At 38.2% G+C, this 26,999-nt stretch overlaps 1 protein-coding gene across 1 annotated transcript; it reads left to right on the top strand.

Moving 5' to 3' along the window:
* Positions 1-1,231: 1,231 nt before the first annotated feature.
* LOC306949882 (neuroserpin) lies at positions 1,232-19,481 on the top strand (the record flags this gene model as incomplete). The annotated part of the gene is made up of 8 exons (XM_079539931.1): positions 1,232-1,481; positions 3,280-3,510; positions 5,838-6,032; positions 6,984-7,188; positions 11,065-11,162; positions 16,752-16,838; positions 18,044-18,133; positions 19,405-19,481. The coding sequence occupies 8 exons, from the start codon at positions 1,232-1,234 to the stop codon at positions 19,479-19,481; spliced, it is 1,233 nt and encodes a 410-aa protein (XP_079396057.1).
* Between the last annotated feature and the right edge of the window lie 7,518 nt (positions 19,482-26,999).

The following is a 26,999-nucleotide window of genomic DNA, read 5'->3' as shown; positions in this document are numbered from 1 at the left end:
TGAAATGTGTGATACAAATGGCATACAAAGCTTATCGAGGGTCTCTGTCAGGTATGAAGAGGCCCACAGTAACTGCAGGCACACAGCTGGGAAGCATAAGGCAGAGGCACTTTAGCAGCATGTAAATTGACTTCAGTTGAACAGCAGGGTAGCGCATTCACATGAATTTATCCCATGCTGACAAGCCCTGCAACCTGGCACAGAAACATACAAATGCTTCTTCTGGACTAAATCTGTTTGCTTCATGGTATTTGAAGCTGTAAGCGTCCAGGAGAAGAAGCTAAGCACAAGTTGTGTTGGCTCCCGTGACTGACCAGTTGGTCAAATGCCAATGTAGTGTGAAGTGAAAGGGAGAAATGAAATGGAGATGTGTATGCAGCCCCAGAATGTGCAGTTTTAATTAAGCTAGTAGTTGTGTGACAAGCCAAACTGGGGTAGAGTGAGAACTGTTGTTTGACGCCTTTTAGCAAAGCCTGGGGGTAAGTTAGGTTATTAATCCTCTTGATTTCTTTCTAGTTTCCTGTTTCCACTGCTGAATCTTTCCTGCTGTTACATAAAGTAATTTGACCTGCTCCAGGGGCCTGCATAGGAAAGTTATTGTCTGTTAGCAAATGTAACTAGTCAAAGCTAGTCAACTTATTGCTGTTTACTAACAGACATCTTGGCTGCTTGCTGTGAGTTTTGCAACCAAGCAACATCGTGGTACATTTCCTTTGTCACTGGTGTCAGCAAGCTTTTTCTGTTCCTGAAGTAGTCTTACCAGTTCCTGGAGTAGTGTGACTTAGATGAATAAGTAATTTCTTACTTGGAAGATCAAATGAAAGAAACATGTTTGTAAGTCTCCTTGGTGGAAAAAAGTGCAGAAATATATATCATTTCTACACCAGCATTGCTTAACAATACCAAACTTGACAAGGAGAAGTAGGAAAAGTATGGCTGTGTTTGATGTTTTTTTGTAGGAGTTGAATTTTATTATTGCATTGAAAGTTTGCAGAAGCATAAAGTCATTCAATACCTAATTTTCAGGGGGGAAATGGTTCATTGCTTCGTTTTGAAGGGTGTATGTGCCTCCTCCAGGAAACTCAAGTGTGCCCTTAACTCCTTGCCTAGATTTTTCCCACAAAAATTTGAAATTTGCCGAGCTTACCACTGTGTTTGAGTTTAATCTATTGTTATGTGGAGTTAACTTATTTCCTCTAAAATTGTCTTGCAGGTCTTAATATCTCACGACATGTATTTCCTTGGATTATTATCTTTGCTTGTTCTGCCAAGTAAAGCCTTCAAGACAAATTTTCCTGATGAAACTATTGCTGAGCTTTCTGTGAATGTTTACAATCAGCTACGAGCTGCAAGAGAAGATGAGAATATTCTTTTCTGTCCCCTGAGCATTGCAATAGCCATGGGAATGATAGAGCTTGGAGCCCATGGAACCACTTTGAAAGAAATTCGACATACGTTGGGTTTTGACAGCTTAAAAAATGGTAAGGACTTTTATAATCGTGCTTTACAACAGATTTTTAGACTTAAAGAAACAGCTGGCAATGCTTCAGCAACCGTGGAAATGGCCTGATGATGTCCAGAGGTTATTAATCAGGGGGCTTCTTGACATTCTGTGTGATGGCCTGAGCGTGCTGGAGCATGCTTGAGTGGATTCTGTGTGAGCAGCAATGCTAATGGACAATCCTGGCTTGGGCAGCTGAATCCCAAGTGATTGCAGCATGTTGTTGATCTATGTTTTCTCTCCGTAAAGGATGCTCTTGCCTCTGGAGTTGTAAGATGGCTTATAATGAAACCTGAAAAGGAAAGGATTGTTTTAGGCAATATTGCTTAGAAGTAGGAGAACTCAGTAGTAAGACCAGAAGCATCATCTCTTACTTTGATGGAACTTGTTCTTGTAGATAGGACATGCAGATTTTAGCTTAACATGTCTGCTGTGTTCTGTTTGCACTACACAATATAGTGTGCGAGCTAGTTTAGGAAATAGCAACGTCTTGGTTGTTTCTGCATGATACTTCATGTACTCCAAGGGTTGGAACTAGGTGATCTTCAAGGTCCCTTCCAAGTGTTTTTGTGATTCATGTATTCCTGTCATTCTTGCTGAGAAACAAGAGGCATTATTTAACAGAGCAATGGTACTGCTATAGCGTGGGATGAGCAAAAAAGTCACGCATCTGGATGTAGTGCCACAGAACACATATTCAATGCCAACCATTCTGATTTGTCTCCAAATGGAGAAGATCAATGAATGGCGGAAAATATTTTTGAAGTGAATTTTTACTAATTTTGATGTTGGAATAATGAAAACTTGAATGGAATTCCTTGTTCATAGAACTCATTGGATGCTAAGCCCTCTGTGGATGGGTGTTGAGGAAGGAGTTCTGAATACAGTTCAGAAGAAAGTTTGTCAAGCTTTGTGTGCTGTACCTGTATGCAGTTGATAGCTTTCTGTAGAGATTACGGTGCACATTTAACTCAGATTTCTGATGGTTGATAAATTAACCCCTTATCTGTAACTTAAGAAGTTAATGCAGCACATTTGAGCTGGGCCATTCACTGTTCTTGACACAGTGCGAGTTGAAAGCATTCTGACAACTTGAGCTTGAAATATTTAACTGTGTTCAATTTTTAAGTTACATCGTGAAGAGAATCAATGTTCAGCTTCAGGTAGGCAGTGCAGCAGTGTGAGCTTTCTGTCTTCAGGCAGGCTTTTTGGAATCCTTTTGGCTGTGAGGGCAGTTAGATTAAAAGCCACAGAAACCTGATGCTGTCACTGCCAGAACTCCTCATTACCCAAGCAAATGATCCATGCTATATCCTGGGAAATTCTAGGCCTGTCTTAGTGAGGGAAACTCTGTGTGGGCCCTAACAATCAGAACTGAGCACTGATTTTTCTTTGCCAAGCTCCTGAATAACTGTTTTTTAGAACATAAGGGAAATCTGTTGGCTTGTGGTGGCAAAGCATGGAAGTATGACTCATAAGAAGAATTTTTAGTTCCTTGATGTAGAGAGGATTATCACTGATTATCACAGTGTCTGGTGGGGTTCAAATGGCTTGTTAATGATAATTGTAAGGAGTTGAAAGAGTAAGCTCTAAATGTGTTCTGCTTTGCAGATTGTCTTCTCAGATCTGAAGGTGTTCAGGTTTCAGTCAGACTGCATGTGTTTAACTGCTGGATGTAAGAACACAAATTGGACTTTATAAAATGACTGTATTTCTAGTGCAAAATGATGGATTTTTTTTCTGAAGTGCTCTCACTGAACTTGTATTTCTTCCCTCAGGTGAAGAGTTTGCCTTTCTGAAGGACCTGTCTGATATGGCAACTACAGAAGAAAGTCATTACGTTTTGAATATGGCTAACTCTCTCTATGTTCAAAATGGATTCCATGTTAGTGAAAAATTTTTGCAGTTGGTGAAAAAATACTTTAAAGCTCAAGTAGAGAATATAGATTTCAGCCAGAGTGCAGCTGTAGCTACCCACATCAATAAGTGGGTAGAGAATCATACCAACAGTAAGTTTACGTGGTTTCTATTTCCTGCAGTAAGCGTCTTTATTTCTGGAGTTAGGACATTGAATTTTTACCTTTTCATCTCTTTTGTTTCTCCACTCATAAAGAGAATTGTAGTGTGAATCCTGCCACAGAAAAAATATGTAGCTGTCTGAAGAGAAGTAATGTTCTAAGTAGCATTAACCATTAAATCATATGATGGGATCTGTCTGAATGTTTTCCAGTGAAATACTTGTAACATCTACTGAAGGAGCAAATTTTCATTTAAAGTCTCTTTAAATTTTTAATACTGATTTCTATATTAAGTTACAAACAAGTGTAGATAAGTGCTATTGTAAAATGCTAAACTCTTATCTACAGAGGGATTATTGGTCTGTGTGGAGGACTGAGGAACTGATAGGTACAAGTTATGGAGAAATGGAAGGCTAATAAATACTGGAGGTTACTTCAAGCACAAAATGAGACCCTGTGATCTAATCTTTACAATGTGTGGTTATGAGATAACATGTTTAGAGAGTATTTGGTTGTAGAAATACTGTCAGAGTTCTATAACAAAAAAAATGCAGTGGAAGGAAAGGAGTAAGCACAGAATGACTGGTATAAATACGCCTGTTTAGATCTGGTTGATGCAGACTTTAGGATTCTTTTAAGGAATTAGTGGATTGCCGTGTTGTACGTGCATTTAAGAATCGTAATGCTTTACAGGAAGCTTGCAGCACTAAAGCTGAAAGACATCTTGCATAATGTGTTTAGTTCATTTTAAAAAGCATCTAGCTTTTTCTGTGAGAAAATGGAACCTACTGTGCTGAATTCTGCACTTTATCTCAAGCTGCAAAAATAGAGGCAATGGAAGTAATGCAGCAGCTAGTGCAGTGTTCTAGTATGCATCATCTCTGAGGGAAAAGCCAAATTGTTTCTTTTTTAAAGGGGCACCCAGATCTTATGCTTAATGCCTGCCACATCTGCTGACCAAGTTTGTACCCATCACCTTGGAAATAACTGAGCTAACAAAGGCAGCTGTTGGTCTCTTAGCATCAGGTTGTGATAGTAACAGTCCCTCAGCATAATCTCCAAGCACTCTATCTCATTCCCTCCTGCCTGCCAGTTCTGACAGAGGGCTCATTTTCCCATTAATTAAGGAGTACAAGACAGTCAGCTTTCCAGTTCCAGCATGTTGAAAATGATGGGAAGCTCAGAGTAGAAAACATAACTGTCAAGGTTTCTCTGGCCAGAGGTGATTCTTAATGTATATCAGTGTATTCAGATGTGACTGAAAAGCTCAAGAGAAAATGTACTAAGTAATAAAAGACAAGCATATTCCTTAGTTTTTCTTTTTTCCTACTATAGAGTAAGTATGGGTCACATCTCATTTCTGAAGATGTTCTAGTTGGGATGAGGTATGAACAGTGACCCATAACAAATTTTACTGTATAATACACAAATTTCGCACCAGTTGGTAGGTGTCATATGCTCCAGAGAGCATAATTTGTATTATAAACAAGGCATTAAGGGAGCCATAACCAGACTGAGGAATGTGTTTAACACTTTGTACGTGGTGTCAGCTAAAATAAATGAACAAGAAAGCCATCTGAAGTAGGCTGAAATTTGTCAAGAACACCCACTAATGTGGTCAGCCTGTCACATTTAGTGATCTCAAAATTGTTTTGTTGGAAAGGCAGCTGTTTAAGATGAGCTAAAGCAGGTTAGACTGTATTCTCATGTGAATGATTTAGGAATAGGAGTGAAGCAGCTGCCATGCTTAGCTGACATACCTCCCTTGTGTAGAGCAGACACTGTCTTTGCTTGTGCTTTTCAAGTGCTAATGCGAGTGGAACAAATGCTGAGAATCTATATAGATTAGCCTTTACTAATCAGTGAGACACTACTTGATTAGAAACTGAGCACTTAAACACTAGCCCAGGTGAAGTTTCAATGGATATGCATATGTTTCAAACATCCACTTTTAATTCTTCTTTGGATCAGAACCAGAATGTGTAGATGATCTGACATGAAGAGAAAAATGCTGAATGTATTACAGCACCAGTGTAAATGGTTTGACTTTGTTTCTCCCTTGATTTAATTATGGGGTATATGTAAGTAGCGATACAGTAACAGCTAATTTGTGATAGGAAGATTTGTGCACCTACACTGTGACTTTCGGTTTACAAACCACTGGAGTTTAATCTGAGATTTAATGAAACATTTGAATTGGAAATTACGTGTTAGTGTAGCTTTTTATTTTGTTGCTTTTTTTTTTTTTTTTGAGCTGCCTTGAGATTTGATTTAATGCTCCATTTGACATGAAGACTGACAGTTGTTTTTCTTCTTAGATATGATCAAAGATTTTGTGTCGTCAAGAGACTTTGGTGCTCTAACTCATTTGGTTCTCATCAACGCAATCTACTTTAAAGGCAATTGGAAATCACAGTTCAGACCTGAAAATACAAGAACTTTTTCTTTTACTAAGGATGATGAAACTGAAGTGCAGATTCCAATGATGTACCAGCAGGGAGAGTTTTATTATGGTGAGTTGGAAATGCAGCGGTTTAAATCTAGTGGAGGGATGCTTATTTGATATGTTTTTATAGTATGTACTTGTGTATTGTACCAGCAGCAATATATGTAATGACTTCATGATTCCTGTTTAGGTATGTTTTAGTGCCATATGATGAATTTCAGAATGTTTGTTCATTATTTTCTAATTTTTTTTTTACAATTATAGAGTTATATCTACTTTTTGGTGAAATTTTATTCTTGTACTATGTTAAGTACTGAAATTAATAGGCTGGATATTAGGGAGGATTTCCTTATTGGGAGGGTGGCTAAACACTGGAGCAGACTTGCTAGAGAAATGGTTGCTCCCATGCCCCTCAGTGTTCAAGAGGTATTTGCATAATGTCCTCAGTGATAATTTCCAATTGGTAACCTGGGTAGTTTTGCTCTGATTTTTTCTTTCTAGATCCCTTCTAACTATTCCAAATAATGCTTAATATAAGGACACTTATCCATTACTGCCCTAGTAGTCCTAGATGAAATGAATTCTTCAAACAGAGCTAATAGTGGCTTTTCCTTTGAGCTTGAACTCCTAATGGATTCTATGGTGTCTACTGTTGGCAATATTTTACTGTCTCTTTGTTAATAAGCTGTCTTTCCGAAAGAAAAACTCTGCCTGCTTCCACAAAGATCTTAGCTTTAACAACTTCTAGACTTTACTCACTGAATGGAAGTTAGGAGGAAATTAGGTAATATGTTTGGAAGTATGGTTACCTACAGACTGATTGTGTAAGATTACCTTCCTTAGGAAAGGAGGTATAAGACTTAAATCATATGATGAAAGAGCTACAACTTTTTTTTACAGAGTAGAGGGTCAATTAACTCCTGTACCTAGTCAGCATTACCTACCTCTTATATTTCTCATATCTCCACTAAAAATGAAAGAATGTACTTCTAATGGAATTTCCCTGTTTCTCTTGTAGGAGAGTTCAGTGATGGCTCTAATGAAGCAGGTGGTATCTACCAAGTTCTAGAAATACCATATGAAGGAGATGAAATTAGTATGATGATTGTTCTTACCAGACAAGAAGTTCCACTGGTCACGTTGGAGCCACTTGTCAAAGCCTCATTGATTAATGAGTGGGCTAACTCAGTAAAAAAGCAAAAAGTTGAAGTATATTTACCAAGGTGAGAATATGCTGCTGTGTCAGTAAAAGGGGGGAGGCTGCTGTGTTCAGTTGGGTTGGAATAGCAGCGTAGGTAAAAACTGGGCTCTTGACCAAGACTGTAGTTATGGAGCACCCACACAAAGGTGGCTGTGACAAGAAGATCTGGGGGTGTGCAGTGCTTAACAGTAGTTGAGCAACAGCCCAGTGCTGCATTTGTGTCCCTTCCAGGTATAAGCTCCAGGAAGGAGAATTTCATTAAGTATATCTACTCAGAGCGATGGCTCTCTTTTTATTGCAGAACTCATTATGGTTAAGTTCCATTTAAGATGGGAACCATACAAATATTTTAAGCTTGAATTAACAAATGTTTCATTTGGGTGCTAATTAGATTACTATTTGCTGCTAATTCAAGAAGTTTTAATGGTATATGTAGATACAAATAGTTGAGTATTGAGAGGTAATTTCAATCAATGTCTTCCTTAGATGTTAGAGGGGTTGAACTCATGCTCATTAGAGGACCAGTGAAATTGGTTTGTTTGTAGACATAACCTATATGCTCAGAGGTGTATTTACTCAAATGCACTGCTACCTTTCCAAGAATTTTCATCTGCCTCTAAATGTTTGTGTACCTCATACTTGTTTGTTACTGAAAGTCAATGTGTGGTTTCATCATAACGGTCTTCAAAAGATTCATAATGATTTCATTAATTGTATTAAGCTGTCTATATAACAATATGGTACATGCTTTTGTACTTATTGAGCTTTGCTGCTACAGCTCAAGGCAGCAGAAAAAAATAAACCATAGTGAAGCCTTGTAGTCACAGAAATGATTCTTGTTTTCATGTGACTTGGAAATTGGGGTTATACTGCACATGCAAGGAACAGGGCAAAATCCTTTAAAGGGTGGGAAAACTACTTTTGCTAAGCTATTTATCCTTTCCCAATGAAATGGTACGTGATGTTACCAACAAATTAAATGGGGAGTCTTCCATCCCTTAAGCTTCTTTTTTATAACTGAAGTATTTTGCTGCCTCTGTATCAGGTGCTGATGCTTTATCTCTGTTTCTCCCATGTATGAGATGCACAGAATCCAGAGGTCTATGAAAACTAAGCTTCTGAATTTAGGAAGTTGAAGTATCTCAAGTAAATACATAAGTACTGCTTAAATTGTGTTAATGATCCTGGCCTTAAGTTTTTTGTTGGCAGTTTTAGTTTTTGCTGATTTCTTCTTAACCTAAAGCAGAAAGTTCAGGGTTCTTTGTAGCCAGAACTTCAGACACGTTTATGCCTGAGTTGAGGCTGTGTTTTTGTGTGGTCATATAACCTATTTATTCTGTACCCAACAATTCTTACCTTAGGCTAGTCTTCATGCCCGTCACTCTCATCTAAGAGCCTCCAGAAAATTGTTAAATGCTTTTTGAATTAAGGTTAAGCAAAGGCAAAACAGATACAACTGGGTTCTGATTACCTTCAGCATTTTCCAGTTATGAGAGAACTCATGAACTTGAAATACCACACAGTAACAGTGCAATTTCCTATAAAAATTAGATTAATTGCACACTCCCAAGGTGTTGGATTTCCATTAGAGATTCAGAGGGGATCTGCAGGATTTTATCAATGCTCAGAATAAAAACTTCATAAATATTTTATGCTCTGACTCAGGAAGGCATGTTATGAAATGTGGCCTGCAGGCTCTGTCCACTGAGAAACTGAAAACAGCAGTGGAATAAAATTAATTTTTTATATCCTGGAAGATGCTATCAAATTATACAGTGAAAATTTCGAAGCTGTCCTAGGGCCTGAACACTAGCTGAAAGCATAGTTAATCACAACATTGTAATTTCTGTTTGCATTATCTGTGTGCAAATTACTCTTCTTAATAGCGAAGGAGGAATTTGAACAGAAGTGTTAAGTTATACTACTTTTTCATTTTCAAATCTGTTTGCAGTTTAACTCAGACAAAAACGATCAACAGTCTAATCCTATTTATTCATAGAATTGAAACAGACCATGAATCTAATATACAGAACTCTCTAGTAATGTATTTGAAGAACACAGGAAGAGCTACTACCTAATGACAATTGCACCAGATCACCCCTTGAAGTCTGTCCCAGTATGCTTGGCTTTCTTCAATGACCTTCCCACTTCACATAACTTTGAAAGATCCTTGTTTATCTGAAAGTTTTCTTTCTCTCAAGAAAACAAACCTTTTTTTTTTTTTTTTTTTTTTACATTCTTTCGAGTCCTGTTCTGATGAGGTCAGATCTCATGGTTCTTGAGATGGTCACAGAAGAGAAACAAAGCTGTGTGCTGTTGCAGTACATGTAGCCAACATCTGCAGCCTATATTTAGCCCTCACAGAAGGACCTTGCCAGAGAGAACCATAACCTGCCTTGATCTGCCTGGTCAGAACAACAGTACTGTGGGATTTTCTTGTTGTTTTATTTTCAGGCTATTGAATTATGCAAGCTAGTTCTAGCACCTCGGGACAACCTTGCTGAAATTCCATCTGAAAAGTTGGAATTGATGTCAGCTGGCAGCTTGGTATTATAATACAAAGTTGCTTATTGGGCTGAAATTGCAATTCAGATCCTTAAGGCCTGTCTTCTGAGCAAGAAATTGTTGATTTGTCAAATGGAGCCATTGCTTTGCTTCTTGTTCTGCAGAATGTAATATGTTAGAACCAAACTGGGAATCAGGCATTTTTCACTTTTTCTCAGGACTTCTAGTAAGCCTTGAAATTATAGCCTTTGGGATGAGTCACACTAGGCTGTAGTTATTCTTCTACTGTATAGCTGGAAAGTGTGCTCAAATCCTCTTCTGTAGATCCTGAGCACCTAGGAACTCTACTGAAAACTCAGCATTTCAGAAGAGTTGCATGGCCTCGTGCAAGATGAAGCCATCTTTATTTTTCTTGTCTTAAAAGTCTAGATAGAAGATGACTTAATACACTTGAAGCTTTACACAAAACCTAAAGTTCTGGACTGTTGTAATTGTAAACAATCATTCATTAAGGTAAAGGATAACAGGATAGATTTAGGTTGAATGCAAGGGAAAGGTCTTACACAGTAACGATGGTGAGCAACTGTAACTGGTTACCCAGAAATGTGGATGCTCAGTTGCTGGAGGCTTTCAAGGCCAGATTGGATGGGGCTCTGAGCAACCTGATCTAGCTGTGGATGCCTCTGTTCATTGCAGGGGAGTTGGGTGAGATGGCCTTGAAATGTTTCTTCCAACTGTGAGAAAGCTAGGATTCTCTAAAGCCTTCTATGTTTCTAAGAATGCTGATGCATTTCATACCAGAATGTGGGAAACTTCCTCGAGTGTGTGACTCTTTAACCTCTTCAGATACTTTTGAGAACTGCCTAAACAGTAAAATGGCAAGAATCGGTTCTCCTGCTTTACTCCAGGCATAGGCCAGAATCCATCTGGACAGGGTACGTGACCGATTCTGATGCTGCCAGTGATTTGTCAGTCTCCAGCTCTCTCCAGATCTTATTTTAACTTACATAAAATTCTTCACTGGGAAATGATTTGTGATGGAATAGATATGTCATCAGGAATGTGGTTTGTATAAGACAATCCAGTTGTCTTTTGATGTTCAGATTACCCTTTTTCAAGCTGCTGAGGTTTGTACATGCAGAGTTATGGTCAGGGATTGTACATCATACTAGCAGCCTTTAATTTCTTCTGTGTAAGAAAACATTTCAGCTGTGAAAGTAAACTAATTAGTGTAAGCATTTTTACAGGAAGTGTTGCTATGCTATACGACTATTACTGAAGCTCTTATTTCATGTTGTCTCATTATTTCAGTTGTCATTGCCTAGAAATTTTAATACTCTAACCAATGTAAGCAGTTCTTATTAGTTTTTTGCATTTTTCTTTCATTTTTCAGGTTCACAGTAGAGCAAGAAATTGATCTGAAAGATGTATTGAAAGGTCTTGGAATTACGGAAGTGTTCAGCCGTAATGCCGACCTCACTGCAATGTCTGGTAAGAGGAGATGTGAGTGCTGAAATCATCCATTTCAGGATAACCAGTAAGATCTCCAATGTGTTTTCATTTAAAAAAAAAAAAAAAAAATGAAACTTGCTAGCAAACTTCTGATCTTCTGGGATGCTTTGTGTGATGCAGGGTTGCTCTCTATAGGAGCGTCTGAAGTGGGTGAGCATTGGAGTGGGAGGGAGTGTTTTTGATCTGGGAGAAGTCATTCTGAGATATCAAACTGAATCTTAAAAATGTGCAAGATGCAGATCCACGTTAGAGCAGTGCGTGGCTTCAGTGCCTTCATAGCAATGAGTTCTATGCACCATGGTAGTTGTCATCTTTCTCCAGAGGCTATTTCTTCGTGGAATCAAGGGCTTTAAATACTTGTATGATTGGTTATCCCCAAAAGTACCTTCTGTATGTAAGTGTAACAGGAAAGAGTTCTGGGATGGAAGTATGCATGCTGCTTGTCTGTTTCAGTGCACTATGAACAGTTTCATTGAAATATCTAATACTTCCGGTGGAAAGCAGATATTCGAGTTTTTTAATACTTAATGAATACTTTAATGAAACATACAGGAGTGTCACAAAAGGTAGCTGTGTTGCTGTTGCTCAAGTTCTTGTGTGTAAGAAAAGCCTCCTTATGAGCAGTATATTTAGCATGGTCTGTCTAGACCTGTGGTGTGACAGACCAGGATGTTCTCTATCTAAAAACACGTTACCAGCGTGGGATGACTGATGTTCATGTAACTTATGCTTGCTTATATATGCTCTGTACATTTCTGCTCTGTGGGTTACTGTCTAAGCAGCCAGAGATTTGCATAGCTGATGGGAAGTAATTCCTAATTGTCTGTTTGTGGAAGCAATCATGCTGGTGTATCTTGTTCAACGTAGTAGTAATGAAGTATGAAATGTGCAGTTGAAGCATTTGGAATTACATGCTTTTCATTTTTGCAAGTTAGAAACATCGTTCATAGGTTATATGTAGCCTATTCTGCTATTTTGCTGCTTTTCCTTTTCCTGTGAAATTGTAAGGAAAGCTGGAATTAGCTAATGTGAAAAGAATTTGCATAAATGAATAGTGCTTCCTAAGTAAATTTTCTGAAGAAAAATATTTCCAATTTCTCTACTGCTTCAAAGAAAAATGAGCTTTACAATAGCTTCTCTATGTACAGTAAAATATTTGCTTGAGGAGAAATACCACGGAGAATGGAAAATGCACAGAGCAGGTTGAACTCCAAGGCAGCGTTTGGTTCTTATTTCGTTGTATCTGAAGTATGCCTAAACATTGGTGAGTAATTCTGTAGTTGAGATTAACAGGAAGATTGGAACTTGTTTTAATCCATGTGACTGAAGTTTCATATTGTTGACAATTGCACTGTATAAAATCAAAATGTCATGTTTTGCATGAGTGAATTAACTCTGCCATTTAAAGAAGAGATTGTTTTTAAAATGAAGTGGTGTATATAGAAAACTCAATAGTCTTACTGTAGCATTCTGTTTACTTTTAAGAGAGCATGCGTTGCCAGGAAGCAGGTATTTCATAAATTAAGAGTAAGAAAATATTATTGAAGTACTATCTTCACTGAAAAACACTATTGATGCTATGGAGATGATGTTTCAGGTAATTAAAACGCTGTCTTTTTCTCCTTCTAAAAATGAGGGGAGAAGAAGGAACAAAAAACAATAAAGGGATATTAAGAACTTGCTTTTGCAAATAGCTGAATAGCGTGTCAGGTAACAAGGAAGCTGAGGCTGTTAGTTTACATGCAGGTCAACTGTTAGTGCTTTGGAAAGCCTAAATGCAGGTATTTGAATGAGAACTCCACTAATTTTAGGGAGAAAATAAGGAGACTTACGAGAAATTGTGTTGTTTAAAATAACTCTTCCCCTTCTTCTGTTGCTGTTGCCTTTGGATTGTTGTCAAGGTGTCTGTGATTTCAACAGCCCTAATCCTGTAATCAGATCAAGGCACAGACTGTTGACTTCAGTGAAATTCTGTGAGTTCAGTGGATACAAATGAAATTGGAAGATTGCAGAATTTTCCATGTTTAGTTTTTTACTTTTTACACTCAAATGGAAAAATGGATCTGGATGAGTCAGGTTTACCTCTCAGGATATCTGGACTGTGAGCAACCACAGATTAAGTATTCATCTAGGTGCTTGCTTTAGATGTAGCTTTCTTGCAGGACTTGTCAATTTGTGCAGGTGAGTAGGAGGATGTTCCTGTTTGACTACCTGGTTGTGAGTATTTGACTCACTTTCAGAAAAAAAACCAAACTTGAACAGATGTTATTTCCATCTCTGATTCTATCTTGTGGTCATAATATTCAGAGTTGAAACATAGTAAGAAACAAACTTTGAAAGAACTTCCAATGTTTGGGATGTTATAACTTACCCAGACTTGCAGTTTGAGTATCTTGACACTAAGAATTTCAGCAAGTTTCAGACTGCTGTGCTAAAGGTCAACTTCTCTTTCAAATGATTGTAATATTTTTTTTGCTGTTGTAGAATGCCTTAACTGGCAACTGCTTGTAAGCTCAAGATGACCTATGTTTCAGTGAGCTGTGAAGTGTTCTTAATGACTGATTTCACAATATTAAATAATAGGCAGAGCACCATCTCAGTGGTGCTCTCATCTTCACAGTCATGACTGAGGTAGATGTAATTTTTCTGGGGCATCTTGAGCTAGGAAAGCCAATAAACCTGCATGCTTTTCTTTAAAATGAGACTTGCAGAGCAACCATTTGGCAGCTTTGAGTAGGAGTTCACAAGCATATGGAGTGTAGTGACAAATGAAATGTGATGCTAACAGAGTCACGTACATTAGAAATAAGCCCCAGATCACACCTATGTATTAATGGCTATCTAGGCAAGGGGCTTGCAGAAAGCCTAAACTCTGCGATGCCAAATCTTCCTGGGGATTGTATGAGTAATAGTTAACAGAGCACACTTGCTCCCTAGGAAGTCTTGTTTCAGAGAAGCTAATAAAAAAATGTGATAGGAAATGCTCAGGTAAATTTCATCTCTTCCTCTTTTGAAGGGAAAGACGTGTTGTGTATGATACTGAACTCATTCAGCCACTTGACAATGGCAAAACACAGCAAAGAGGTTTTCACCTAGTGTTGTCCCTGCTCCCCATATGGAAATGAACTCAAGGAGGGCTGTGATAGCAGCAGTATAAGACAAATAGTCTAGAAGAAGGAAACTGGTATATGACATTGCTATTTTCACCATCCAAGGACAAATATATCCATCAGAGTGAAAGGCAAGGAATTGGAACCAAATAAAGGTACTCTTATGGAAAACTTAACCACAGATATTTGGATATGGTTTGGGGTTATGAGATTGGGATTAAAAAAAATGGCTTCAGCACAATGAACTGTCCACACCACATTGAGTGAAGACTACTTATACCTTCTGTGGATCAGAAACTTGTTTTAGGACATAAGGTATGTGCTGAATGAGAGGATGTTTTACTCTTAGGAGTAAGTTACACTGTAGTTTTCATCTGTGAGACTTATTGTGTACTGAATAAACGCTATTAATGTAACTGGAGGTTTTTCATCTGTTCCCTAGCCACGCACTACTTGCATTCTTGTCAACAATGTATTTTCTATACTTAGAACCAGAGTACATTTACAACCTATCTCATTTTTATAGCTGATGGTAAATGTTAGTAATATTTGTGTTGGCTGAGTTAGGGCTCAATTTCATAATAGTCAGTAAGCTCATTAGATGGAGACTGATCTGTTAAGGTGCTGAGTGTTCTGGTTAGAAATATACTTTGGAGTAACATAATGCCACGCTATGCAGAATCAAACATACAGGATTAAAATAGGGAATATTGCTGTGAGTATTACAGGTCACAGGAACAGGGTGAAGTACTGTGATAAAAAATGATTCAAGGGCCTGATTAGGGTAAGTGGAAAGTTTTATTATTAAATATTTAATTGTGTTTAAGAAAAGAAGCTCTGAAACAGCATTTTTCTGTGAAGGTTGCAGTGTTCTTGTTTTTTTTTTTCTGTTATGTCATATTTAACTTAAGTGCTCAGTAGAGCTTTGAAATGTTCTCAAGCAAAAATAGCAAAACACAGATACCCTAGAATAAAGAAATGTGCTGAATTGACCAATAAACTTACCAGGAACCCTGGTAACCTGACATGTTTACAAAGTCAGCACATGTGATGCTAGGCATGCAATTGGGATTAGCTTTTCTGGCTGCTGTTATCTTCTGTACACTATCACTTCTGTAAATGATCTGGTATGTCCTAGGTTTGTAGCAAAACACTTTTTGGAAACATGAGCCTTAATGTGTTTGTAAGAATGAGAGCTTTGCAGGATGACCATTTAACACTTATTGTTTATCCAGCTATTTTTAATAGACAACACTCAAGGTTTAAAAGTGCTGTTAATGTTGTTGTGTTTTCTGGTGGCATTTTGTTAATTTTTGCAAGGGATGCAAAAGCTGAGGGAGGAATTGTGCTTAGTTTTCAAGATAGATTCTGCATGTCCCACATTCAAAAGCAATAGTGGAAATTTTGTCTTAGCTCTCAAAGTAGCATTGCTGAAAGCTTGGTTCTGATGCCTAGGATTTCTAGTATTTAGCAGTCTGTTATGGTTGGTTCCAAAGGTAATCATTTAGGGCTTCTGGTGAGATTTAAGGTCAACAGAGGAACTAGTTTGAACTAACAGATCTAGTTTGGTTCTGAGTGCATGTAGCAGTAATGAGGTCTGGGGAGAGGCATCTTAAACTACTGTCTCTTGTGGATTTGGTTTGTTAGTGTTAGAATGCTGGCTGCACTTGTGGATAACAATTTAAAAAAAATCCTAAGCTTTCCTTCCTTACTCAGCCTTCAGCTGGAGATTTGGCTTTGAACAGTTTGTTAAGGTTCAGAAATGCAAAAAAGCATAGCTGTCTCAGTGGGGTGGTTAGATTAGATTTTCATGGGTAAGTTCCTGTTGAGAGCTTTTCTTCCTCTCTAACTGTTGTGCTCTGTCATTACTGTGGATTTTATGCAGGTACAATAAATGTATGTCTAATCCTCATTACGTCTTACTGATGAAACTTAGTCCAACTGATTAAATGATGTTATGTATTGCTTCCTGCAAGGTGCTGACTACTCCAGTAGGTCTGATCAAGGTCTGATCGTTTAGATGATGAAGAAAAATAGTGGAGCATTTGCTCACTTAAACAAGTGTAGGACTGCAGCTAAATTAGAAAACGGGGGAAGAAAAATGGAAAACAAGACTGAAAATAACTCGGTTCCGTGGTGATTTTTATTGAAGTAAATGCACTTAAAAGAAACTGAAGGTAGATAATGGCTACTGTACTGATGCTCTAGATAGTGCCATGGCATTCTAATGCATATAGTGTGTGTATATATAGAAGAGCAGTACAATCTTGAAGTGGTAACTGCTGTTAGAGGCATTGGCTGAACATGCTTCGTGCCAGTCCTATGCACAGAGCTCTTAATTTTTCTGGCTTGATATAGAAGGTGGCTAATAGTGCTAAGGTGTTCGGCTGTTTTCTTAAGTTTTTCACTCTTACTGTAGAAGTGCTTGAAATAGGTATTTTTTTTCTTTCCTCTCCAGATAATAAAGAACTCTACCTTGCAAAGGCATTTCATAAGGCTTTCCTAGAAGTTAACGAGGAAGGATCAGAAGCTGCTGCTGCCTCAGGTACCTGACTGAAAAGCAGAATGAAATCAAATGTTGTTCTATGTTAATTAGTATTTTAACTGTTTTGCTGAAATACCAGGAAGCTAACCAGTATGCAGTGTCAAGGCAGCACAACTACACTGGTTTTCAGAACAGAATTAGGGAAAACTTTTGTAATGCTTATATATGGTGTGTTTCACAGTTGAGAGGGTCCTGTGGAAAGTCATCCATATTTTGCTTCTGGATGTCAGGCAGGTGTGAACTGTTTGCTCTTCATACAACTTAAGCACTCCTCATTTTGATACACTAATTAGAAATGGTCAAAAGCATTTGATCCAGAACAGTTAAGACAGAGTTGCTGCAGTTGCATTTTAATAAGCTCATTTAAAGAAACAAGATTGGAAGTGATAAATGGAAAAACCTAAGTTAAGAGTACTGATGTTAGGAGGCTGGGTAGTTTATTTACCTGATTATCACATGCTTTTCCTGAAATTAAGTTGTTTTCTATCATCAGCTGATTTCTGCTTGTACTGGGGGAAAAGATAGATGGCTTCCTTGATCATAAATACCAGTAACTAGCTTGGGTTGTAACATTAACATGGACAGAGATTGTTGCATGCGTGAGTTTTTATTGTTAGTGCAGTGAAACTGTAAAACTAAATGAAACTCTGGGAAATGATGCCCTGGGGAAATCATGTCTTGCCAAATAAAAATAATGAAAAGCCAAATCCCCCCTGACTCCTATTTAATTTCACCCTTTCCCTCTGCTTTTTTGAAGATTGAAGCGAAGCTGAAAGCTGCTACATCAGCCTATTTAATTGTTGCATTCTCTGTACCTGTTAAGTTACCTTTTCTATCAATTATCAGCTTGAAGCTGTTAAAAGAGGCCAGTAGCACTGTCCAGCACAGTACATCTTATTCTTACAGGGAGGCACAGTTCATCATTCCTTTTAAGTGTCTTCATTTTAGAAGTTGCTTCCTCAGCCTGGGAAATTGTATCACTCCATTTCTAATTCAGTTCTATTTTTAATTATTCTTAAAGGGTAAATAAACATGCCATTACTCTAAAGGTCTCCTTTATATTTGGTTAAATTATTTGTGCTATTTCTTGGTTATGTTAAGTGCTGGAGTGCAGAACTTCACTGTTCATGAGCTGCAACGATGTTTCATTAAGAGCAGAAGAGAATGTGTAATAATTCTTAAGTTTCTTGTTCTTTATCCTTCAGGTATGATTGCCATTAGCAGAATGGCAGTACTGTATCCCCAAGTTATAGTTGATCATCCTTTTTTCTTCCTGGTCAGAAACAGAAGAACAGGTGAGACTTTCACTCCTCCACACTTTGCACAGTGCCTTGTTGGGTATGAAAGAAAATTGCCTATTTCTAACAAATGCTCTTGCTTATAAACTTTCCTTGATTTGTCTTGAAATAAAAATTGAAAGGCTGGCTCCTTCTGTGTCCCCCTAGTGTTTCTTCAAGGAAGACACCAAAATCTGATGTAATCCTGAATAGTACTCATTCTATGATTAAAGACTATGAAGGAAAACCTAACCTTTTTCATCAAAATGTAGTGTTCTCCCTGAATGACTGCAATTATTGTACTCCATGAGCACTTGGCACTTGTTTGAGACCAATAAGCTGTGTTCCCAGTACCAAGTGATTTGCATAATGGACAGATATTAGTTATAATTCTGTTGTACTCTCGAAGTGTTCTGTGGCAGGCAAGAGATGAGAACAGCACTTGTAAAATGGGCAATGATTAAGTAATTCCTTAGTTTTGTATTTATCTTAATGATGTGGATGTGGCGGGGATGCAAAACATACAGCCGCAAGCTGTCAGATGTGTCTGTGCTTGAGCATCTTAACTGTTCTACCGTGCAAGAAAACTGTAATGGTTACCCTTATTCACTAGAATATCTGAAGTGCTTGTGCTTGGTAACTACTTCTAAACTGGTTTAGAGATATATAAGCATGAAAGCTATAAATGGTGATTAAATAGCTGAGAAGTATTTGTATAGAGAATTCTTATTGTGGGTTGCAAAATGTGGAATAAATAATGAACCATGTCTAGTAAAAGTCTGATTAGTATAGTGGCTTTTGCTCACTTTTAATTCTGTGAGGAATGTTATTCACCATTTCAGGCTGGAGAGGGAGTGAAGTGGTTGAGAAAGTCTGGTTCATTTAATGTCTGGTTGTAGCTAGGCTAGCTGCATGCTTAGAACCCCCTCCAGTCTAGGGAGCTCTGACTACATCGGTGGCAATATTTCTATGAGCCTTCATCAGAACTGTTGGAATTTAAAGTGAACCTGTTTTGATTTGTGGTGGGTTTTGAATCAAGGCTTTAGAATAAACTGAAGGATACTGAAATGCAGACAGTGTCTGCTGTTCTTGTCTGTGTACTGTATCACTTCTGAATATAAAGAAGTCCTTATTCTCTAGTGTTATTGATCCGTACAGTTTCATGGGTGCCAAATTCTAACACAAATTCCTATAAAAATTCTTGACCACATGGTCAAGAACTCAGTATTCATCATCATTTAACTTCAGCTTTTTGTGCTGATATCTTCCCTTCCTCCCTTTTGTCACAGGTACTGTGTTATTCATGGGGAGGGTGATGCACCCTGAAGCAATGAATACAAGTGGCCACGACTTTGAAGAGCTTTAACTACTGCCAGCTATAAAATGAGGGAAAAAAAGCACATCAAGTTTGAAGTTAATATATTTAAGGTTTGCTGTGTCCCCCCCAAGATATTGTTTAAAATGCTTTCAGATCTATGTGCAAGTCAGTTTCCAGAGAAGTTCACAGTATTAAAATAATGGTTCTGTTTTTGTTACTGTGATTGCTGTGTCCTTGAAATAAAATTGTGTATATGTCAACAACTGTTTCTTGTTTAGTGAATTGTAAAGTAAAAAAAAAAAAGTCTTGCAAATCCATAATTCCTGGATTGTTTACAGTGCAAAGACTCAGTGGATCAATGAGACAGGAGCACAGTGTGTTCAGCTCTGAGTAATCAAATGGCAAACCGTCTTGATTTATAGTTGAACTACATCTGGAAAATGTAATCTTGTAATAGTAAACAGACTGCAGCGTGCTGTCTCAAAGTTAATGGAAGAATCTAAACCTAATGGATTCTATCTGAGAACTGTGATAGACTGTGTAAACTCCAACATGTGGCTTTAAAATGCTGCTTTCATGAATGCTCCTGCATGCAACTCCGCGATTCACCTTCCGTAAGTGTTGATACCAATAAAATTTGATCGCATGAATATTTCAAGCTAGTCAGTGTAGAACAGCTGTGTATGTCCAAATTAAAATAGTTGAACAGTCACACTGTGTGAACATTTTTCTCCCCAAAAGCAGTTGTTATACTTTAACCTGGGCTTTACAGTATCTCACTTCAATGATTTAGAATGATCTTAAAATAAAATACAGAAAATGTTTATTTTCTTAATTTAAGTGTCTGAAGATGTTTAGTTCATAAGTGTCTGAAGGACCAACATAATCCTTTTGTTCCCTAAGTTTTCATTGAGTGTTGGCAGACAGGAGAATGACTTACATCACAAGTAAATGTTACTTTGCGAACTAATTGTGATTTCCATTTTCAAGTTATCACCAGGCAGGCATATAATTTTGTCCCTCACTGTGCAAACCATGAGACGAACAGAAGTTATTAAAAAGGTAAGAGAATAGGGGAAAAAAAGGGTGAAAGGAGCTCTTTTGGAACAGGTCATAAATACAGACTTCTAGATAAGTGGGACTTTGGTCAATAGCAGTGTTGTCTTCTACATTTCATGGGAGTTTATATATTGGCTAATCATAACTTACTAAAGGGGCTCTCTGGTTTGTATTCAGTTCAAAACAGACTAGATACTGCTAACAAAGTTATTCATGCAAGGAGAACTTGCCAGATTTGACACATTGCTCACTCTTTTATCCTGCTGGTGCAAATCTTACAGGACAGGCTACAAAGTGAAGAATGATCTCCATGGAGGCTGGTTAAACTGCCACAGAGAAAGGGCATTTGAGCACTTATCAAGCCTTGCCTCCTTGACCTGTTTAGAGCTATAGCAGAGAGGAGAAATGAAGCTCCTTAATAGTATTTCAGGTACTTCGTTGATTCCTATTACCCATAGTTTATATTAGTCTTGGATCTGAGATGTTTTGTATTGAAATTTAAATTGTGATCTTAATATTGTACGGTAGAAAAATATATTTTTTGTTTGGCATTCCTTTTGCTTCCAGAGTAGGAGCAGGACTGATTTTAGGAAAGTGGAGGACTGGCCTCAGAGTAGGTAAATGCAGCTCCTTTGGTGCAGTTACAGGAGGGCTGGTTGTACGTGTTAAGGTGATTTACAGAAAGCCATTTAATGCATCGAAAAGTAACTGGTATGCCAAGGATACATTTTCGACCTTCTCAGGAGCCCAAGTTTCATGCTGTTAAACACTTCGTAGCCAATTTTTGAGGTGCTTATTGAAGCACCTTGTTATTGTAGAGGCTTTTATTATAGAAAGATGAGAGAAAAGCAGGTAACTCTCAGTTGGGCTTATTCCTAGTTCACTGAAAGTGCTTCCTGGCCAATTTCGTTGTCTTTACACCAGTTTCTTGCAGTGTAGATGCTCCTTACTTGAGGAAAAGACTTTGAAGATAGACTTGAGCTAAAGCTGTGGAATTATGGAAGGACAACTGCCAGTCAGAAGGATATCAGGCAAGTGCACATAGAGCCCTAGCAGTTAGTCTGAATGTAGGTACTAATTGGAGTGAGGCAGTCTCCTATGCCAAGTCTGAGTCTGCAAATTGCCTCAATGGGCAAATTAGAAAGCAAGCAGTAACAGAAGTGCAAACACTAGCTATTTCACTTCATATTTGCCTAGTTCTAACAAAGTAGTTATTTCCTTTTTTTTTGAAGATAAATGAATGTTTTCTGGTATATGAATGGGTTTATTACCAAATTATGATGTTTGCTGTATAGCACAAAGAATGCAGCTCTCAAACAATACTGATTTTCATTGGCACCTTAAGTGTTGTTACCACTTTGAGATATATAATCTTCCATTGTGTTTTTAGTCTAGATTTAGTCTAGATAGATTTTTGTATATTCTTTTCAGAGATACTATTGCTTCTGAGACAAAACTATCAATGATTCTTTCTGTCTTAGTGTTTTTATGGTAAGGGGGATTTGTTAGTGTCCTGCATGTGAGTTTAGGTGTGTAGTCTTTAAAAAAAAATATCTTATTTTGTGTTGGGGGCTGTATCAAAATACATTCTGAAAGTCTATGGTTGTGCTGTGTAAGTGACCCATGATGTCTGATGCAGAGTGTCTACTGCAACCCTGTGATGCAGACAGTTCAAGCACAAGATGAAGTTCCCTGATGCTGTCATCTCTCTGTCTTGCATTCATCTCCTGGAGTGCTGCTGGAAATGCTCTTGGGAGCTTCAGTGGGAGAAAGTACTTGCCTTGCCAATCATTTTTGTAGCTGTGCTGGGACTTGAAGCTGGTTAACTAAAGTGGTAAGGTTATTTAAGTGTAAGATCTTGAGCAGCAAACATTTTTTCTGGATTAGAACTTCATTCAAACAAAAGCTTGACATGTTCTATACAATAGAATTTCAGTGTTCTTCCAAGAGCAAATTTTCACTGTCTATTCAGAATCTTGATTTGGAGCACTTGCTTGCTTTTAAGTAATTAACCAAAATGCACCCATCCGCTACAGTTCACAGAAGAAACTGGAATGTTATTGAAAGTGGCAAACTTGTTGCATAGGACATTCATGCATGTACTACTTACTGGATGCAGTCAGCTCCTAGCTGTGATTTTTTTCTATTAGATGCAAGTGCTTTTCATTCAGCTGCAGACTTTGATGTTACAGTAAGAGCCAAGTTTTGCATTTTGAATGTGATTCACCCTACTGCAGTGTTACAGAAATACACAAGCGTGAAACTGGTCTTTCATGGGACTGGATGAAGTATGATATTCCTCAAGATCTTAGTGTTCTATACCAGAAAAAGTTAGTCAACATTCTTATGGCTAATTCCTCAATGATGGACGGAAGAAACCACAAGATGTCACTCTATCCTAAGAAGCCACGAAGTACTTCCTTGTAGGGCAGTAATCCTAGGGGAATATTGAGAAGTTGAGTGTCCTGAGTAAGAGCTGGCTGTATGTAGGTTTTGGCAAAAAAAAAAAATAACAGGCACCATGAATTACTTGTATGTTTGAGGACATAATTGGACACAGGTGTCTGAGATTAATAATTGGAGGTATAACAACTATTCTGAATTCTTCCCTTCTTCTTTAATAACTGTTGGATTAAGTCCATTGTTTCTAGTCTTGGGATTCTTGGCATTATATTCTTTTTCCTAGAGCCATTGCGCAGATTCAGAACTGAAATTTAAGTAGACAGATGAAAGCAGAGAGTCCTTGGGAAGTAAAGGGATACTGACGTTCAGCATTTTGGGCAGTAGCAAAACTCACCAGCCACCTAGTCCTGTCAGTACAGAGAGCCCTGAAGAGAAGTCACAACCTTTGTCTGAGGAGCTCCTTCATATGCTGCTTTAATATTACTTGGCTTGCATTTTCTAGATACATCAATTTGTTAGTGGATTTATTTGTAGTGCCCTGAGAAGCTACTTTAGGACAAGTTAATTTGGGCTCTCTTAGCCTTGATAACACCTGATTGAAATATGCTTCCTTCCATGAATGGGAAGAATAGAGATTACATTATGACAGTTCCCTGACAAGTGGCTTCAAAAAGCAGCAGAGAAGGCTATTTTTCAGTAAGACCATTAACCATCTGGCAGCTCATTTTCCACCCTCCTTCATTGCAGGCATAATTGAAAAGCATTTGAAGAAAAGACAGATCAGAGTCTGCTACTTCCATATAATGTGTCCTGATGATTCAATAAACAAAGGTTTTCAAGTGGGGGGCATGTTTTACTTCCTGTATCTCCTTGAGTGCTGTGAAGCTGAGCTTATTTAAATTAGCTTTTCAAAACTTTTTTAAAATGAAACATGGAGGTTATGCATTTTGCATGTGTTCACATTTGACAGAAATGTATGGAAGACAGCATATGCTAATAGAGAGGGGAAGAATCAATGAGTGTTAGGCTTTTGTGTGTGGTGCTGTTGCAAATATGATTGAAGTGTTGCTGGTTTGTTATCCTAACTGTTACCCTAACTGTGCACGTTTGTGAACTCAGTTTTTCCTAACACTGATGGTAGAGGAGCATAAGATCACATTCTTCACTCCTTTCCCCATCTCAGAATTTATCTAGAATTTTATGGGTTATGTATTTGCTTCCCATGACTGTTGTGCAGGAAAACACTTTCACAGATAAGATCCAAGATGCAGAAGTAGTGCCTGTGACCCCTCCTCTTTTTGGCTGGGGACCTGATTTGAATGTGATGAAAGCATGCAAAGAACTAGACTGCCCTTTTCCCTGCCCTCCAGGGGAAGGAAATACAGTGTTTTGAACTGTGATTTGCACTACTTAGTTTTGCTGCAATGCATAACTGGATGCTCCAGTCCTCTGCTGGGGAACACATGGGACTCAGAACGATTCTTTGGCCCTTCTGCTTGACTGTAGCCCAAGAGACTTATTCCACAGAAAATAATGTTGCTAAAGTGCAGTATAAACCCCATGCTAAATGACCAGCAAGTGAAGTTGGTCCAGTGCCCTAGGGCCTGGGAAGGAGCAATCTGCTAGTTTGGCATGTGGGTTAGGATCTTTGCCCTTTTTCACTCTCACTATACCTTTCTGAGGCTGAAAATGGGAGTGATATGATGCTGTAAATTGCAGATAATAAAGCAAGGAGGAGACCAATATGCAGCTATCTGCTGTGCCCAAAGCTATCAGTCAACTCACTGAATCACTTCTCTGGGCTAAAGTGTCAGTGGGTGTGTGGGTAGGAAAACCCAGTGAACAATCAAAGCATTTAAAAAACAAGGCAACAAATGTGAAGCATTTGAGAGTAGCAGCTGATTTTTTCCCTGAGCAATCTAACAATTTCCATAATCATAAAGAAATATTTAATTTTGTTTACTTAAGCCATCCAGTGTTTTGCTGTGAGCATTAATCATCTAGTGTCACACAATAACACACTAAATGTCACACATTGAATTGTGTCTTTTGTGACACCATTATGAATATTCTGGATGTAGAAAGAAATGCTTCATGCATTGCTAGCTGTAGAGCAAGCACAGTCTTACTGCTTTGTTTTGCATTCAGTAGATCTACACAACAGGAAGGCAGCATGCACAGTAAGGAGGAATACTGTTGAAGCTCAACTGCTGATCTTCTACAATGTGACTGCAAAAACTCAGGGATCTGAAAAGATTTCAAAATAAAAAAAGAAAGTGCAATAAGATGTTTGCCTGAAGATGCAACAGCACCATATAATGCTTCCTGCTGAAGACAGAACTCTCCCCCAGTGCAAGCCAAGGAGAAAAGAAATTTGATATTACTCATCTGCTGGAATATAGCATAGAGTTAGCAGTGCAAGATGAAGTGGAGCAGCTGAAAGGTGAGCTTAGTTTATGTTTGAGATCAGTTCAGTGGCCAGGCAGCTCTATGGCTGGGAAATTTACTGATGTAAAGTACTTTACTGGTACTGTCCTGGCTCTCCTTTTGATCAGCAACAGATTTAGCTTTGCTGAAGTCTAAAAACCTGGGTGGTTCTGTGGTGTGTGTATGTGGAGTAAATACACAGGAGGAAGAGTGAGGAAATGAATCTAAACAAAAGTATAAATTTGCTTTCAGAGGTGATTCCGTATGAGATCAGCTAATGCAGAGAGAGGCAGCAGGTGAATTCATTCTGTTTCAAGCCAGAGTGTTGCCTTTACTGCATCCTGCTCAAAGCTAACCTGTTGGCTGGAAAGACTAAAGCACAGAGATGGTGTGCTGCCCTTGTCAGTGATGGCAGACACGTGCTCTGTGAAGTACTGCCAGCAGACTTGATGTCAGAACTGGAGCAGAAAGACAGCGTTAGGTGAAGTAAGGTTGTCTTGTCTTTTGAATATGAGAGCGGAGAACACTATCTCTACTGAAGTCAGTAGGTCTGATTTGAATTTGATAATTGTATGTGTGCTTCATGGATGTAAAATACTTGTTACTCAGAATTCCCCATGTGATGAGGCCAACACAGCACTCACACTTATGTAGCAGCAGGTACAAATACATATCTGAAGGACAAAGCATTGTAAAAACAGTCCAAAGAATGCTTAAATGCCCCTAGTGCTGCTGAAAGGTGAACGTAGCATAGCCCTCAGGACTGCGTATTTTCCTTCCTTTCCAAATTTCTTGTATCTCTGTGAAATCTTTATGACAATGTGATACAACAAGTGTATTCTCTGACTTTCACTGCAAGCATGTTTTCATTGAATTTCATTTCTTTTGGCAGGCCATGTCAGTTTCTAGCTACATCTCCACATTCTTCCTGTAAGAGAAGTGCTAAGGGAAATAATGCTTTTTCTCCTTGCTTCTATCACAAGGCTGCCATTTTTTTTTCAAGCTGAAAGCAATTGGGAACAAATTATTAACATTTGCTGTGTAGAGTTGCACGATTGATGCATTTTGAACAAAAATGGAAGGGTCTTCTCATAGTGCTTTACTCTTCTCTGATTGTAGGAGGCTCTGTTTTCAGTTAGAAAACATCTTTATTATCCTTGCAGGCAGTGAATAACAAGGCTGTCAATTGAAACACGTTTTTTTTTTTTTTTTTTTTGACAATAAGATAGGGAAAGAATACAGATTAACAAGATCAGAGATATCAGGAACAAGTTCTGCCTGCTCATACCCATTCAAAGGTCTTGGTTCTGTCTCTGGTGTCTGCGAAGGCAGTTGTCTGAGTTTTAAACAACCAAATTATATGCCTCACTTAACTGCATTGCTTTGTGTGTTTTTCTGTTCTTTCAGTCTGTTCTTCACATGTGTAGGGCTAGGTGGTTGTTTGCATTTTGTCCCACAAACAGTAATATCGGTGGGAATTGTAGTGCAGAAGGATATCCTATTAGCATTAAAACCAAGGAAAGAAGGGGTAGGAAGGGGCTTTGAAAGAAATACGTTAAGGTCCATTTACACTGGAATTCAGTGATGTCTGTGTAAGGGTAGTTATACCATGTTCTCTTGTTTGTCTTTGCACATTACTAAAGAGTGTAAAGATGTGCATGTACACACACACTCAAA

Source organism: Tetrao urogallus, assembly GCF_951394365.1.
Source record: "Tetrao urogallus genome assembly, chromosome: 9".
NCBI classification, from domain to species: Eukaryota; Metazoa; Chordata; class Aves; order Galliformes; family Phasianidae; genus Tetrao; species Tetrao urogallus.
This window is presented reverse-complemented; position numbering and strand designations above follow the sequence as displayed.